Below are 18,400 nucleotides of genomic sequence, written 5' to 3'. Positions count from 1 at the left end.
CAGTTTGGAGTGTTAGCCACATTTATAAGCCAAAGCAGAAAAAGATAAAATAGCATAAGTATACTATGCTGAACATTAGCTCATAAGTTATAAAAGAGCAGCATCCAATACCCAAATGCATTGCCAACAAGACTACAATCTATTGAAAAGTAAAAATGATCGGCTTCAAATAGTTTAAGTTTGTGTTTCTTCAAGCCTACAGATTATATAAACTCAAATCCCAGATAAGTTTAGTACACAATCTTTGCTCTTGATTGAAGCTAGTAAAGGTCATCCTAATGACAATTTAAATAGGATACTATAATCATCAATGTAGAGTTGAAAGAAATACTCTAAACATAAACAGATTAACGAAGAATACAACCTTCTAAATCACTTGCACCAGTCTTTTCCCCCTATGAAAATTTGGGGACCTTATATGGTCCTTCCAGGAAGGCTGCCAATGAGTTGAATCAGATAGATACAGATTCCTGCCATTGCTCCAAGAAAAAGGAACTGTACATCTACAAGGAAATATATAATGAGGCCTTCCCAGAATCACACAACTCACATGCATTCTCCCAGCATCGCCAATTCAGCTTGGCTAAGGTAAACCAAGTTTACCATTGAGAATGCACAACCTCCAATTATTTCCCTTCTTGTTAAATTCCCAAACTTAAGAGCAATCACTGGCTTAACCATGAGCCTTTGCGCTCCCAGGTGTGAGCTCGAGATCATCCACTCCTATTTCATGGATCCTCTCACCTTCCCATGGCTTCACCCTGCCATTCTCAAATTCAAACTCTGACCCTCTTCCCCTCTCTGCACCTGCCCCCCAACCAAATCCTCCATGCCCATGATCAATTCCATCCTGAAACATACTCTGCTGACCAATTGGTTTGACAAGATTAAACGTCGGTGAAGGAGGAGCTACTTGAGGAGCAACAGCCTGAAAACTCACCCAGCGACCAGAATCAACAGTTGAGGCATCCGATTCATCACATTCTGGTATAGTAGCTGGTGTAAGATGCTGGCGTCGTGTAGGGCTTGAAGGGGCAGAGACAGGAAAAAGGGGATGGCGAAAGGAGTTTAGTGGTCCATTTGAAAAGGATTCCCAATCAGCTTTCCTCTTTGAACTTCTATTAGTAGGGGAAGAAAGCGGTGGAGTTACAGGAGCACTATTGGATATTCTAAGCTGAGGGAGGTTTGCAGGGATCGAAGCTATGTTACGGAGGAAAGGGAGAAGGTATGTGGAAGGATTTGCGTCGAAACGAGTAGGGCTCGGAAATGAAGAGGATGTTGGACTGACATGGTAGGAAGGAACAGGACTAGGGAAATTTGAGGATTGTGGGCTAGGTTGAATAGAGGAACATGCACTGATGTTTGTTGGAGTGCCTGCAATCTCCAGTGGAGGTGGCTTAGAGCCCTGTAAGAAAATCACTTGAATTATTAGTCTAATTTTGGCAGAACTTTTGGCACATAATATTGAACCTGGAGGCTATATATATTTCTCAAGGATCGTATTTTTGCCTCTTAAAACCATTGGCTACATATCTGTTAATGGATGTTAAGAAAGTGAAATCAAGTCTATTGATAAGAAAAAACACAAAGATCTCTTCAAATAAAATTTTATCAGATTCAGAACCGATTAACAAGATTTTTTAGATCGAAGCTCAAAAATGCCACAGATAAAAAATGATTATGAACAAAATCAACCAAAATTTAAAATATCTTATACCAAAATTGAATTTGGTATTGCCGTCATTAACTATAAGCACATTCTCCAATCTTATACCAAAGTTCCCATCCTCATAGTATCCAGGTTCTGAGATATGAAATTCCAACACTATGAAAATCTTGTATAGCATAAATAAATATTTTGTTCTTGAAAAGAGAATAAAAAAATCCACAGCTGAACAATAAATGTACGTCGTATATTCAGCGGTATGACGTGAGGTTATTGGCTAATTTTAAAGTCTGACCGAATATGCCCTGGCAAAGTGCAGATTTGAAAACCAGAACAATTATGAATGATAAAATAATTGAGAAACTAAAGCATCATGACTGTAGCTGTTACAAGTCAAAAGCTCAGTTAAAACTTCGTAGACATGAATGTTCATCTGCCTAGGTTAATAGGGACCAAAACCCCAGGCAGTCACCTTATCATACATAATGCATAGTTAATTTATAGTTTTTACTTTATATATAGAAACTGGACCTTCAATATTATATTGATCTTTGTATTGTTTCTTTAATTTCAATGCATGAGGCAGAACTAGCAATCAAATAAGCTTCTTAGTTTCTGTCTTTTTCAAAATTTTAAGATTGTAAGATTTAAATTTCAGTTTGATCCAAAGAAAAGGATATGTCTTTTTCAGTTTTGATAAAATATATGTTATATTTATACAACAATGTAAAAGCAAACTTGTAATAAATCAATAAAACAATTAGATTAACAAAAGTGGATTACATTTCTAGAAGAACTCTAAACTTAGATTATATAACCCAACGGTTGTTCAACGAGGACTGCAATTATAGTAGAAGATTAGTTTTTGTTGAACCTCTAGATTACAATTGCGCAAACGATTTGAACCTCCGATTCGTTTATGCACTTACCAATAAATTACATATGTTAAGACGTCACTATAGACTGTACGTGGAATAAATAGTTATTGTTCTAACCACTTCTGCAGTGAAAATTATTTGCCTAGCTAGTTTTATATATCAATTTTGGCTAAATGCATTAATTTAAAAATGAGAATGATCTAATTTTCTTCGTTCAGGTCAATGCAACTTTCATTTTTCACTAAAAGTTCATTCCTTCTTAATTAATGCCTTTCACCAAATAACCATACATATACGTAAAAGCTGCTGAAAAAGATAAACGCAATTGTCAATATGACAATTAAATAGTTAAACAAACATATTGTCTTATATATTGTAAGAAATTAATCAATTCAATTCCCACCTACTATCATTTCCAAATGATTTTCTTCTTCGTTGGACTTGTTGAACTATTATATAATGGTTTGAAATGCACAGATGTTCTCCATCTCTTCAAGATTATTATTCTTGTCCTATATAAAGATTGCATAAACTCTTTCTCTCTTTCTGCCATGGAGATTTTCTTGATAATCTACCTTCTATGTATATGTATTCTTTATACTACCTTCTACATTTATAAGCTAGCGCTCAAGAACAAAAACCGCACCTGCTATATGCTTGCTTATGAGTGTTTCAGGGCGACAGACGACAGGAAACTCGACGCAAAATCCTGCGGTAAAGTCGCAGCAAGAAACAAGGATCTGAATCTTGATGACTTCAGGTTTCTTTTACGTGCAATTGTTAGTGCTGGAATTGGAGAAGAGACTTATAATTAAATTTAACTTGAGGGTTTGTAACCATAAACTAGAAAAAAAAAAGAAAAAAGTAGAAAAAAATTTAAAATATCTTTATTTTTATTAATTTAATCCATAAGTGGACCATAAATTTGATATAAGCATATAAGCAAGTACTCTCTCGGTTCCATTTGGTTTGGATAGTTTAACAAAATACGCATATTAAGAATTAGTCAATAAAAATTATTTTATTCATCCTTAACCTTAACTGAATAAAATATTAATGAAAATATTTTATTTAATGACAATCGTTACCTAAATGGTTATTATCGGAAAAAATAATTATTTAAATATATAAATTTATAAACTTTCAAAACAAGAATAACAAGCTGAGAGGGAGGAAGTATTAGTTTTAACAGGATCAAGAATTATAAGCATCTGGGCATTAATGCCTACTTTTTATTAATTCGAATCGGGTTGGAAGCAAACCACTTATTGCATTTTGTAATTAGGAAAAGCCAAAACACAGAATGACCAAGAGGAACCATCTTCTAATAAGAGAAACATTTATATTATTTATTACATAAACCATCTCATATTTTCTACCGCCGATTTTTGAGATCGGTTAGTTTGATGAATATAGTCTATCGTTTCCATCCTTTCTTGCACTCCCCAGCAAATGAAGATAATGCATTACAAGAGGAACCACCTTCATTTAAAGCTCTTTCTGAATTCTCTTTGACTTCTTTAACTCTTTTTCTTATTTTATCTCCTTCTTCTTCATCAGCCATAATTTTTCTAATCATCATTACAATTTCTTCCCTTTTTACCACTCCATTCGACGGTAAAATCTTCGGTTTAACCGCTACCCCAAGCTCCTCTTCTAACAGCGTCGCATTTAATCTTTGTTCGGCGTATAATGGCCATCCGATGATTGGCACTCCATTGGTCAGACTCTCCAATATAGAATTCCATCCACAGTGCGATAAAAACACTCCAGTTGATGGATGGCCAATGATCTGAACTTGTGGGCCCCACCCTGGAATCACACGACCGATATTTTTAGTCCTTGTTAAGAATCCATCTGGTAAATACCTAGATATATCGTCGTCTCCAACGTTTCCTGTAGTAAAAAATGAACTGTCGCCAGTTTCTATGTTGGGTCTGCGAACTACCCAAATAAATCTCTGGTGACTCATCTCAAGACCATAAGCAATTTCCTGCATTTGTTCAAACGAGAGTGTACCACCGCTTCCAAATGAAACATAAACCACTGACTCCTTGGGCTGGTTATCGAGCCAATTTAGCAACTCACACTTTGAACCAACCTCAACCTTTCCGACCGCTCTTCTCACTGGACCGATTGGAAAAACCGGAATCTTAGTAGTCTTGTACAACAAGTTCTCGTCTCTAAGAGCTGCAAGTGTTGTTGGTTCTAAAGCTTCCCATGTGTTTACCAATATCCCATCAGCTTTAGGGATTTCATTTCCAATACGAACATACTCAAAATACTGTTGATTGCTCCTATCTAGCATCGGATCGACAACATCTTCCGGTCGAACTGGCCTGCAACCCGGAATTTCGAGATTCTCTTTTTGATCAACAAACTCTCCTTCTACCACCTTATCAAGAAAAGGTATGTATATTGTAAGAGCTAAAAACCATGCATTATTAGTCATATAAACGTATTTTGGAATCCCAAGTTCTTTAGCAATCTCTAAAGACTCAGTTCCAAACAGGTCAAGGATTATGGCGGCGGGACGAAAATTCAGAGCAGATAAAGCTGAACGGAAAGCTGGGCGGATTTCACGCATCATAACAGAAATTTGGGTAACGACGGCGGCTTCTGGTTGGATGAGACTGGAAATGTCAACCGGAGGGAGTTGGATGATTTCGCAGATCTTTGCAGTCATGGCTGATTGAAGAAGTTGAGTTTCAGCTTGTGATGTGTTCGATGGTACTGTAAAAATGGTTACTTCAAAGTTGCAGAGAGTGGCAAGGCGGTTTCCTAACTCAAGAACTGGAATTAGGTGGCCTAAGCCAGGGCTTGATAGGAATACTAAATGGGGTTTTGAGTTTGTTATTTCCATGGCCGAACAAGAGCTGGAAATAGAGAATAGTAGGAATTGCAGTTAGTTATATGTATGTAATATGTTTTCTTGAAAGGAAGTTTGTTGTAATATATATATAGATATATATACACGCGCGTGCTACGATGTATTTCTGAAGATACACGGAAAAAAAAAAAAAAAAAAAAAGATAAATTACTAATAATTTTTTTTGAAAATTCCTACTTTAGGTAAAGATACGATCACAAATAATTTTCATATATACCATAGCTCGCCTAAACGTAGAGTGGAGACTTTTTTTTAAAGAATTATTGTTTTTCCTTTTACTTTTGAGAATGAATTATCAAGATAACTTTATTTGATTTTTTTTTTTTTTTTTTGAGAAAAACTTTATTTGATTATTCGAAGGCACTTGATTCTACACTTGATTATCCAGTAGTTTGATAATAACTTTTTTATTATTTTTCTTTTGTTAAATGCATAAATATATTATATATTTTATAAAAAAATTATCATACTTATAATTTTTATTTTGATTAATTGATATTTCAATTTATAAAATGGCACATTAAAATTTCAATTTGTAAAAAATTTTCCATTAAATTTTTCAATTTGTGAAATTTGATCAGTTAATAAATATTTATTAAATAATTAAAAAACATGAAAATTATTGACAAAAAGTTGTATAACCCTACACATCAATCCATATTATACACATGTATAAAAACTAAAGAATAAAAAATTATTGCTAGTATGGAAAAAATGCACTATTATCAAAATATGAACATGAAAGGTTTCTCGTATTATTTGAATGCCATGAAATTTCTTTTATTAAAGTGTATGGATATACTTATGCATTTAGAAATTACTTTTTCAATTTTTTTAGGATCATATTTTAATTAGTGATAAAAATCATCAATTGTCTTAGATTGATTAACAAAAGTTGTTTAATAATCAATAAGATATTCATTGAGGTGGTTAGCGACTTTAATCCATATTAAAGTGAAAATACGAGTTTGATTCTTGAGAAGTACAGCTAAAAACTTTTACGCTACTCGGCTTGAGCTAAAGTTATGTGAGTTACGGGTTTGGATTGTCTAATTGGCTACTACTTACAACATAGATTCAATAATTGAATAATGTCACATCTTGGGGTTAATTCAATTGAATCAATAATTATACATTGAATGGTATATATCATTTTTGGACACTTGGTTAATTTTGGATATCATTTTTGTACACTTAGTTAATTTTGGATATATTTTGGAACAATTGGTTATTCAGATCCAATTAATATTGGATTTGACAGTAAGTCCAAATTGGTCACCTAAGCATAAGTAATTAATACTCTCACTTTCCCATTTCATTTGCTTGTTATTGTTTTTTCGGACGTCACAAAATATTTGCAAGTTTTTAAATTTATATATTTAAAAAATTATTTTTTCTATAATAATTTTTATGATTATTTATTAAATGAATAACTTTTATTAATAGGTTAATAGGTTAAGGGTAAAAATAGGTAAAATAATTTTTATTGACTAAAATTTTAATATACATGTTTTGTAAAATCATGCAAACAAAATGGAACGAAAGAAGTATTTTATAAAGTAATAACAAAATATAGACAACAAAATTGATCTCCAATCCAATTACAACACCATTCAAATTAGAATCTATTCCATTTGAATTCAGCAAGAAATTCATTACAAAAAGGAGGAAAGAACCTTTTAGAGAATTAAAAGCAATAAAGAATAATAAATTCAATCCAAAATGCTTATAAGACTTGTATTACTAACCACAAACAAACAGTCGCTCAACTTTGCTACTTTAACTTTGTGTCACCTTCAATTTTTAGTTTGGCTCATCAAACACTTGAATATATAAAATTATATTAATTAAAATTTTCAATTTGCAAAATAATTTTATTAAACATTTCAACCTGTAAAATTAAATCAATTAAACACCTACTAAATAGTTTAAAATTTTAAAATTATTATTCTAAAAATTACACTAACTCAATATTTTACATATAAAAAATAAAAAAACTAAAACCTATTACAATTAGTGTGAAGAGATATGCAATTATCAAAATTTGTAAGTTTAAATACACAATTCATCATCCTAAAATTTGAAAAGCAAAAGTTAAAATTGTGAAATTCAGGAGTTAATTAATGTATTTAACCATCTCCAGCGTAATAACATGCCCAAATATACTTTTATGTGCAGAAAGTCCATTTGGTTTGTAAAGAGTTGACAAGCTCTTTGTAAAGAGTTGACAAGCTCTTTCCCTTTCAATTCTTTCTTTCCCCGTAAGATCTCCATGCGATGCACATATATTTCTTCAAATGCATACACCAACCAATGAAAAGCATATTTTGAAAGTATATATGCATATATGGAAAGATAATGGGCAAACATATAAATTCACCCCCTAAAACCTCTAAAATTTACAACTTAATTCATGGTACTTTGAATTCTATAGATGACATATCGTGCACTTCAACTTATAAATTTTGGTAACAACGCACATCTTTCCATACTAATAGCAATAATTTTTAGGATTATTGACTTTTATATGTAAAATATTAATTTAATGTGTACTTAGCATAACTTTTAAAATATTAATTTTCACATATTTAATTATTTAATGAATGCTTAATTAATTTAATTTTACAAGTGAAAGTATTTAATTGATGTAATTTTATAAATTTTTGAGCATCTTCAATTCAATCATAGATTGTTTTAATTTATTTGCCACGTCTAAAAAATTGAAAGTTAAAAACAAAAACTTTCTTCAACGTTGTTATATGTTTAGTCTGTGAGTCTAATTTCTTCAACGTTGTTATATGTTTAGTCTGTGAGTCTAATGTGTAAAAAAAAAAAAAAAAAAAAAAAAAAAAAAAAAAAAAAAAAGACATTGTCCATCACGCCTTCCGTTTTTAGAGGGTTTGTTCGATAGTGCGACTCGATTTTCTTTTCTTATTTTTTATTTTCCTTTATGTCTTCTCTTTTATTCGCACACAAACTTCTACTTGCACTGAAATTGGTTCTTCTTCATGCATTGGAGAGCCATTTTTAAAATCTAACATCTACAAAAACACATTTAACTATATCACCATCCACAACTTCTATTTATTAAGACACATCAGCTACAATCCATGATTGCATCGGAAATACTCTTAAGTGTTTAATGGATCAAACTAAAAGTTAATGATACTACAATATTAAACTAACAAAGTTCAAGAGATCATGATATTTATAAACATGATATTCCATGTCAAATGTGAAATAAAAAGAACTAGCTTCCCTTTTTTCTCTTACCAGTATCTAATGATAAATCATATCAAGATCTTGAAAATAAGGGATAATGTTGAAGTTAAAAAGGAAATTAATTCAAGAACCACAAGATCATGTCGACATAGAAAGTACTCCGGTCAATAATCAGGCTTATCACATTGTTCCTAACATTATTCAAAGAAGATACAGCAATAATTAAGAACTGGAACTTGGAAGCCACAAAATTGGTTGGTAAATTATAATATCGAAGGTGACATGCCACATGAGACACATCACGTGGGGAAGGGGTCCCTTCTTCTAAGATGCTCCTTTGACCCACAAAACGCCACAAAAAATTGCAGAAAGTCAGTTTGGTATGCATCATCCATTCACAACAAACAAAACTTTCACATACCAAGAAATGGGCCTACTAGTTCTTCCAAACTAAATTACAACCAAATTATCCAAGTTCTTTCAGTAGCTGCAGGCCTTGTCTTTGGGGCAAAACACATCTAAGAGCTCTTCTGCTAAAACTAAATTTTTAAATGAGCTTCTCTATCTTTTCCACATATTTTCTTCCATCTAATTGCAAAATATACTTTTTAAGATTATGACATTAGAAACATAGTTTTTCCAAATTCTAGAATTAAAATTTTTAAAACTTTGTCAAACAGTCTTAAGATTTGTTATCAACACAAGCTCTTCTCCTACAAGCCAAGTAGGATGATGAGCTTCTTACTGCAGGACATTAAAATTGTGTTTCCTTTAGCCATAGTTAGCTCAGTTCAGTTTGGAGTGTTAGCCCCATTTATAAGCCAAGCTGAAAAAAATAAAATAGCATAAGTATACTAGGCTGAACATTAGCTCATAAGTTATAAAAGAGCAGCATCCAATACCCAAATGCATTGCCACAAGACTACAATCTATTGAAAAGTAAAAATGATCGGCTTCAAATAGTTTAAGTTTGTTTTTCTTCAAGCCTACAGATTATATAAACTCAAATCCCAGATAAGTTTAGTACACAATCTTTGCTCTTGATTGAAGCTAGTAAAGGTCATCCTAATGACAATTTAAATAGGATACTATAATCATCAATGTAGAGTTGAAAGAAATACTCTAAACATAAACAGATTAACGAAGAATACAACCTTCTAAATCACTTGCACCAGTCTTTTCCCCATATGAAAATTTGGGGACCTTATATGGTCCTTCCAGGAAGGCTGCCAATGAGTTGAATCAGATAGATACAGATTCCTGCCATTGCTCCAAGAAAAAGGAACTGTACATCTACAAGGACATATATGATGAGGCCTTCCCAGAATCACACAACTCACACGCCAGTCTCCCAGCATCGCCAATTCAGCTTGGCTAAGATAAACCAAGTATACCATTGAGAATGCACAACCTCCAATTATTTCCCTTCTTGTTACATTCCCAAACTTAAGAGCAATCACTGGCTTAACCATGAGCCTTTGCGCTCCCAAGTGTGAGCTCGAGATCATCCACTCCTATTTCATGGATCCTCTCACCTTCCCATGGCTTCACCCTGCCATTCTCAAATTCAAACTCTGACCCTCTTCCCCTCTCTGCACCTGCCCCCCAACCAAATCCTCCATGCCCATGATCAATTCCATCCTGAAACATACTCTGCTGACCAATTGGTTTGACAAGATTAAACGTCGGTGAAGGAGGAGCTACTTGAGGAGCAACAGCCTGAAAACTCACCCAGCGACCAGAATCAACAGTTGAGGCATCCGATTCATCACATTCTGGTATAGTAGCTGGTGTAAGATGCTGGCGTCGTGTAGGGCTTGAAGGGGCAGAGACAGCAAAAAGGGGATGGCGAAAGGAGTTTAGTGATCCATTTGAAAAGGATTCCCAATCAGCTTTCCTCTTTGAACTTCTATTAGTAGGGGAAGAAAGCGGTGGAGTTACAGGAGCACTATTGGATATTCTAAGCTGAGGGAGGTTCGCAGGGATTGAAGCTATGTTACGGAGGAAAGGGAGAAGGTATGTGGAAGGATTTGCATCGAAACGAGTAGGGCTCGGAAATGAAGAGGATGTTGGACTGGCATGGTAGGAAGGAACAGGACTAGGGAAATTTGAGGATTGTGGGCTAGGTTGAATAGAGGAACATGCACTGATGTTTGTTGGAGTGCCTGCAATCTCCAGTGGAGGTGGCTTAGAGCCCTGAAAGAAAATCACTTGAATTATTAGTCTAATTTTGGCAGAACTTTTGGCACATAATATTGAACCTGGAGACTATATATTTCTCAAGGATCGTATTTTTGCCTCTTAAAACCATTGGCTACATATCTGTTAATGGATGTTAAGAAAGTGAAATCAAGTCTATTGATAAGAAAAAACACAAAGATCTCTTCAAATAAAATTTTATCAGATTCAGAACCGATTAACAAGATTTTTTAGATCGAAGCTCAAAAATGCCACAGATAAAAAATGATTAAGAACAAAATCAACCACGACGCTAAAATTGAAAGCATCATCAAATCAGCGAAAATTGAAATCAAAATAGGACACCAGATGAAGGCAAAGTAAACCAAGAAAAGAACACAAAAATGGTCAAGATCAATCGAAAGCTTTAATTAGCAAAAAAAAAAAAAAAGCTTAAAAAAACCAAAATCTATGAACCATGCAAGTAGATCTGTAAAACAAATTGAACAGAAAACACATCTATTAAAAGATCGAAAGAGACAAGGAAATCAGTATTCACCTTGCGATATGTTGTGCCATCTTCTTCAACGATCCAACCAGCCTCTGCACAAAGAGCTTTCAACACCTCATTATTATCACAATGTTTAGGGAGTTTATAGTTTCCTTGAGCTCGAAGCCCTGAATATATCTTAGCAGCTATAGCTCTTCTCCTCCTCTCTCTTCTCTTGTTATTCTCTCTCTCCTTCCACGTCGGTAGCCTACCTGAGCATCCACCGGCAGTCATTTTTTCCGGTAAACACCCTTCACTCTCCCCCTCTCTCTAGGTCTGCTTGGTTTCGTTTTGCGTGTGCTTTCTCTCTCTTTATCACGAGGATAGTGCTTGGTGCTTCCTTTGTTGAATTTTTGTAGATGAAAGAAAAACAGAAAACAAAGAAAGAAAAGCTGCTCGTGCTTCCTCCACAGATTCTTCTCTTCCCTCTCTCTACCTCTCTCACTTTTCACACTGGCATGGAATAGACAATGTACTATTATTTTGTAGAAAAATATTTAATTTAACCCCAAAATTTTTATTATTATTCCTATAAAAATAATAAAAAATACTTAAAAAATAAAATTGTGAAACCGGATTGCAAAACATGAAATGGGAGGGACCTGATGACTTAAAAGGGCTTTGACCAAAAATATTAGTAGGCAATACAGAAAATCAACAGCGAACTGCAAGTGCCAGGCCAGTAAAAGATTGGCTTTAGTCTAAAGACTAATAATTAGCTGCAGCTGGAGGATAGTCCTACCCTGCTAAGCAGTGCCCAGCCGTACCATAGCATGGCCCCTGCCTCCTGCATAATTTTTGGTACTAAAAGATAGTAGAAAATGACATGTATTAATACATACATAGGACGGTCCCTAATTCTAATGTGTCTTATTTATCCCTTCCCAAATCACATTATCTCCCAAATTAATTTGGGCCTCCTCGAGATATTGCATCTGATTTGATCCAATGGTTGTAATAAACTGCTTTGGATCTTATGATAGGGATGCCCACAAGGCACATTTTCTCTTACTTTTCTGAATTTCTCCAGCATTTAGGGTGGCTGTGCCGTGATGTTCAGTCTGAACGGTACAGATATGGACAAACAGCGATCTCAGAAACAAAGAAATGTGGGACCCGTAGACTGCTTTAACCCTCCGCACGTGCGACGCAGAAATCCATAATAATAATTAACAATAATAATACTAACAAATACTAGTAATTAATAGTAAAATTATCCTACGGGCTCTACCTCCTCATCAGCTGAGTGAGGACCACATTGTCATCCGCTGCCCGCATGTCTGATTTAGCACGCAACACGTGATGCGGTCCCCATCGCCTATAATCGTCAGGGTTCTCTCTCTTCACAGATCACAGGGAAATTACAACAATAGCAGAGGAATCGCACGGCTCTCCGCTCAGATCCTAGTTCTAGTACAAAGGAAAAGCACGCCACGCGTACTTTTTGTTCTCCATGATAAAATATAATTCAACACTTAAGTATTTTAGTTAAGATTAAATGTACTGTAATATAAAACATTTTGATATAAGATTTATTTACATGTTTTTACAATTCACTAAATATAATTCTAATAGTTGTATCGATATAAATTCAAGTTTAATATTACTTTTAATTTAAAATATTAAATGGTATTATCAAGTACCACATATTTTATAAAAAAATCTCCCTAAATAATACTTCGTGTTTAAATATTTACTGTGACACGAGCATGATTAAATTTTCGTGTAATTTAACCACAAAAAATTATTATATAAGTCTGGATCAAGAAATCCTTATAATATTTATTTTAATATTTTATATAATATACGTCATATCTAGACCCAAATTCATGCTGAAATAAATTTAAAGTAATTATTCATATTCTATCATTTCAAATGTTACCGAAAAATATTTTAAAATAATTATAGTTTTTTCTCTTGTGATTAAAGCAATTATCTAGTTATTTCAGAATTTCTTCAATTAATATACATTTTCTCAATAATAATTTAAGTGATAACCAAATTAGACTCTATACAATCCTTATCCAACAAGCTCGCTACATTATTTGACCTTCAATTCCTTTTTTTTTCTATTTTTTTTAAGTGATATGAAAAGTAAACGAGAAAATAAATCGAGTGGTAAATGATAAATAGTATATTCTTGCAATCAATTTAAAATAACAAAAAAGGAAAGAAATAAAAGAAAACAAGCAAGTGTGACTAGTCCATTATTGTTGGTTTTCAAATTAATCAACGTTTAGGAAGTTAATTGCATGATCACGTAAAATGCCTTTTGTTAAATACTAAGAGACAGGAGGCGCAATAGTCGCGCCATGGGCACGTGCGTATCCAACTCAGCCTGAGAAAGATGGGACAGCTGGAAAGCTAGTTGGAAAACATAACAAATTAACAATAGCACCCGCACGTGCGAATCGCGCCCGTTTGGACCACCAACTGAGTCTTTGTTGTTGAGTCGTAATACCTCGCTTTTTTTTTAATTCGTTTACGAGTCATAATACTTTACTCTGCACAGGGGAAAACCTCCCAAAATAGTCCATTAAAATTATTAGGCAAGACGTGTATTAAAATCTCTAAATTTATTCAATTTTTCTAATTAAAATTTTTAAATATTATTGATATAATTAATATATATAATTATATTTTAGAAAATCATTTTATCTTGAATATTTTGAGTCAATCCTTTAGAATTGAATTGGTAAATTTAGTTGAAAAAGCAAAGCCGTGAATTGACATTACTGTATAAATTGCAACTACGCGTGGCAAATAGTACTTTTCCGGTGAGGCTTGTATTACAGTACAGGCAGGCACATGATAACATTTTTTAATCCGACAAAGATTGGGGCCCATGCCTTGACGAGGGTGGGAATGGTATTTCTATCTCACTTGGAATGGAACGGGCTTTACCAATCCTATTGTCCCAACAAATAAACAATCTCACTTTCTTCGATCCTGATGTTCGCTGAGCTGATCCGGTCGGTGATGCTTCCCCTTAATTTTTTAATTATCTTTTTGAGGTATATAATTTTTTCGTCTATTAAGTTTTATTATAATTATAATTTCATCCTTGTTAATAAATATATAAATTACTCTAAAAGTTTAACCTATTAATTACTAATTATTGTGTCAAAAAAAAAAAAGTAATTTGTGTATTGTGCAGACCAATGAGTTTGTTTCTGGATTTGGGTCACAAAGTGTGTTCCTTTCACATTTAACCCAATAATCTGATATCAAATTATCGTAGCACACTGAAGGCCCAGCCCAGCCCAGCCCATCCAGCCCAGGTTGAAAAGCGTGGATACATATTTGCATGTTACTCATCCAAGTTCAAATTTGGAGATGAATTTTCACATTTGCTGTGGCTGCTTTCAGTGACGGAACCCAGCCCAAATAGTTAGAGAGGTCAAAAAATTACAGAGAGAGAAACTTTTTTATTTTCAAAAAATTTTTACACTAAATATTTATTTATTTATTTTTAATTTTGCGGTCATACCTCTATGTCTGTACGTTGCTACTCTTTTTAAATTTGAGTTCTCCGTGCAAAGACAGATAGAAAAGAGAAGAAACAGAGAGGATGATTGAGAATCCATATATATATACATATATATATAATAAAAATTTCTTAAGATTCTGATACTGATAATTTTTTGTAATCCAATTAATAAATGAAATTTAAATTTAATACAGTGAAAATTGATTAAGTTGTCAATTTATAAACATGAAAGCAAATGCATTGAATAATGTTTTTCACTGATGATGAAACTATATATTTTCTTACATACATTGTTATTGCTTAATAGGAAAAAAGATATTATGATGTGTAAGCTTTTAGAAAACATAGAACAATTTAATCTCAAAAATTGAATTGATTAATTAATAAATTTACGTATTGATTATGTTTGATTAATGATAACATATGAGTAATGAAATCAAGTCGTGATTTGCATTTGATCTAACTTGATGATGCGTTAGACTAAAAAAAAAAATCCATTTATATGTTTTTGTTTTCGTCTTACTTAATTGGAAACGTGTTATCATGTCTGCATCACCACCTCGTATAGGTGTCTGATCCCATAATTTCTCACCTTTGACTTGTGAGAAACAAATACCAAAGAGAACCAAAGTCCCCAGTGACCGTTTACCCAATGAGTCCTTCAATAAGGAAAGATCTGAGACGTCCATATTTTTATTATTATTTTATTTTGTCATCTTCCATTGGCGATCTTGGCATATCTGTTTTGTATTACGCAGTATAATAGACTAATTGCATTATATTATATATTTACATTCGTGATAGGAATATTCGGTTATGAATATTTTCGATTGAACAGTGGATTGAGTTCAGTTTCTGATGAATCTTGTAAGCGGTGGTTATTACAATGAAAACGCAAGTAAATGGGGTCCAACCTCAAGATCCGCCACAAATGCTATAAATTTATTGCTATTCCGGTTCCGGATTTATAGGAGTTTTGTGGGTAGTACCTACTTTGATGGGTCTTAATCGCACCCATTCCAGATTTCCTACCGTTCTTCATTCGAAGCCTCTGTTTCCCAGAAAATTTGAAGCCATGAAGTAAGTCATGTCTATCGTTCTCTTGATCTTTTTGTTTTTAATTCCTTTCAATCTTTGACCTTTAAAGAACTGATATTTGACTTTTAAAGAACTTCATGGGATGGATCTTTGGTTTCAGTTTTTCCTTTACTATTTTTGGAGTGAAGGGTTTTGGTAGTCGTTGCCTTCTGTTTGATTGATCTAGCGTATAGGTTGAGAAGATCTTTTCTTTCTCGACTCTATTTGTTGTGGACTTCCATTTTGTTGTTTAATTTGAGATTCACAAATGACAGCAAAAAAAGAAGAACAAGAAATGTTAGGTTGTCTCATTTGGCACTTATAGAAACTCATTGAATTCCTGCACTAAAAAACTAGTGGAAGCAATTGAAGTATTTGGAGAATTTAATTAATACGTTTCAAAATGCTTCTAATTCTAGAAATGTGATAAACTCAAACCATTTTGCAGTAAGAAATTAAGTAGGCCATTTTGCAGCTACTTCCCATGCTCGACGCATAAGTTTTTTGTTCCAGAAATATAAAAACTCCATTCCTTTTTCTATTTTCAATTGTTTCCTTGGTCCCCTTCAGAAGAGTTTTATTTCATTTATTGACTTCATCTTCTGTTTTCTGTCAATTTGTTTCCTTCACCAGAACAAGAAAGATTTTTGGGGTTTCTCTTTCTCTCATTCTTATAAATTTGGCTGCTATAATGGAGCGGGCTGATGAAAATCTCCTTCCTTCTGTTTACAAAGAAGTTAGCGAAGCGTTCAGTGTTGGGCCATCTGATTTGGGATATCTCACTTTCATAAGGAACTTTGTGCAGGGGCTATCATCACCCCTAGCTGGTGTACTGGTTATAAGCTATGACCGTCCTACAGTTCTTGCAATAGGGACATTATGCTGGGCCTTATCAACAGCAGCAGTAGGTGCAAGCCAGCATTTCCTGCAAGTTGCATTCTGGAGAGCAGTAAATGGCTTTGGACTGGCAATTGTGATACCAGCATTACAGTCTTTCATTGCTGATAGCTATAAGGATAGTGTGAGAGGCACTGGATTTGGATTGGTTAACCTTATTGGTAACTTGGGTGGTATAGGAGGCGGTGTGCTGGCAACAATTATGGCTGGTCAGCAATACTGGGGCATCCCGGGATGGCGCTGTGCCTTCATCATGATGGCAACATTGAGTTCAATAATTGGGTTTCTTGTTTTTTTATTTGTTGTTGACCCAAGGAAAACAATTGGAGTCCCCCATGACAGTCACGAAAGTTCTGATAGGTTCTAATCTTTTGTTTGTGATCCTCTAGTTTTATTGTCAAATTTGCAATATCTTGAATGTGTATAACCTTTTCTTTGTGGTGATTCAGTTGTTTTTGGGTGCAGGGACGAATTAATAGAAAAGAGCAATTCTAGCACATCATCCATTTGGACAGAGTCTTGGACAGCCATGCAAGCTGTAATGAAAGTAAAAACATTTCAGATAATAGTTATGCAGGGCATTGTTGGTTCATTACCATGGACTGCTATGGTGTTCTTCGCCATGTGGTTTGAATTAATTGGTGAGAACATTTGCAAGTTCTATATTAGCTGCGAATGCACTTATTAAAAAGTAAATTGGAACTGGGTGATGAAATTTACTGCATGCTTCAGGTTTCAATCATAATAGCACGGCATTTCTCCTAAGTCTCTTTGCTATTGGGTGTGCACTTGGATCCCTTGTTGGTGGATTGATAGCAGATCGAATGTCACGTACTTACCCTCACTCTGGCCGAATCATATGTGCGCAGTTCAGTGCCTTCATGGGCATACCATTCTCTTGGTTTCTGCTCAAAGAAATTCCATTATCAGTAAACAGCTATCACATTTTTGCTGTTACAGTTTTCCTGATGGGCCTGACTATCAGTTGGAATGGCACTGCTGCAAATGCACCAATGTTTGCTGAAGTCGTTCCTGTGAAACACCGAACTATGATTTATGCATTTGATCGCGCTTTCGAAGGATCTCTCTCTTCTTTTGCTGCTCCTTTGGTTGGAATTCTTTCTGAAAGAATGTTCGGGTATGATTCAAATTCTATTGATCCAGTTAAAGGTTCTGTGCAGCAGGCTTCTGCATTGTCAAAAGGGCTTCTTTCAATGATGGCAGTTCCATTTGGTTTGTGCTGTTTGTTCTATAGTCCACTGTATAAGTTTTTTAGGCAAGATCGTGAAAATGCTAGAATCGCATGTTCAAAAGAGGCAGAGATGATATGACAGTGCCTCGTATTGTTCGAGGTCTAGATTATGTGAATACTGACACGCCATATTTTTGGTTCAAGCAATCAGTTTATGTTTGTCTTCGTAAAAACATCCCACGTTCTGGGGATTTAATGAGTTTACAGACTAGCTTTTATGGATCAACATTTGGACATTGGGCCCTTTAGATTGCAGCATCAAATAATCAAGAATACCAATCGTAGCCGCAAATCATTTCA

The 18,400-nt window shown here is 34.1% G+C and overlaps 4 protein-coding genes across 4 annotated transcripts; 1 reads left to right on the top strand and 3 right to left on the bottom strand.

Moving 5' to 3' along the window:
* Positions 1–142: 142 nt before the first annotated feature.
* Positions 143–1,826, bottom strand: LOC149497927 (BES1/BZR1 homolog protein 2-like). The gene is made up of 2 exons (XM_089719872.1): positions 1,718–1,826; positions 143–1,405 (listed from the first exon to the last, which is right to left on the bottom strand). Exons 1-2 carry the CDS (start codon positions 1,742–1,744, stop codon positions 674–676), a joined length of 759 nt encoding a protein of 252 aa, XP_089575998.1. The 5' UTR covers positions 1,745–1,826; the 3' UTR covers positions 143–673.
* Positions 1,827–3,745: 1,919 nt separating this feature from the next.
* LOC149497926 (anthocyanidin 3-O-glucosyltransferase 5-like) lies at positions 3,746–5,470 on the bottom strand. Its single transcript, XM_089718641.1, has one exon. The coding sequence runs from the start codon at positions 5,405–5,407 to the stop codon at positions 3,962–3,964; it is 1,446 nt and encodes a 481-aa protein (XP_089574767.1). The 5' UTR covers positions 5,408–5,470; the 3' UTR covers positions 3,746–3,961.
* A 4,323-nt stretch (positions 5,471–9,793) lies between these two features.
* Positions 9,794–11,754, bottom strand: BEH2 (BES1/BZR1 homolog 2). Its single transcript, XM_089719464.1, has 2 exons — positions 11,394–11,754; positions 9,794–10,852 (listed from the first exon to the last, which is right to left on the bottom strand). The coding sequence occupies exons 1-2, from the start codon at positions 11,616–11,618 to the stop codon at positions 10,121–10,123; spliced, it is 957 nt and encodes a 318-aa protein (XP_089575590.1). The 5' UTR covers positions 11,619–11,754; the 3' UTR covers positions 9,794–10,120.
* A 3,715-nt stretch (positions 11,755–15,469) lies between these two features.
* On the top strand, positions 15,470–18,334 carry LOC105639593 (Major facilitator superfamily protein). Its single transcript, XM_012223692.4, has 4 exons — positions 15,470–15,954; positions 16,585–17,208; positions 17,314–17,489; positions 17,581–18,334. The coding sequence occupies exons 1-4, from the start codon at positions 15,872–15,874 to the stop codon at positions 18,177–18,179; spliced, it is 1,482 nt and encodes a 493-aa protein (XP_012079082.1). The 5' UTR covers positions 15,470–15,871; the 3' UTR covers positions 18,180–18,334.
* The last annotated feature ends 66 nt before the right edge of the window (positions 18,335–18,400 follow it).

The sequence above is a fragment of the Jatropha curcas genome, chromosome 3 (assembly GCF_041381405.1).
Source record: "Jatropha curcas cultivar XTBG-Jc1 chromosome 3, XTBG_Jcur_1.0, whole genome shotgun sequence".
Lineage (NCBI taxonomy): Eukaryota > Viridiplantae > Streptophyta > Magnoliopsida > Malpighiales > Euphorbiaceae > Jatropha > Jatropha curcas.
The sequence above is the reverse complement of the archived record's forward strand: the minus strand, read 5'-3'. Positions and strand labels throughout refer to the sequence as shown.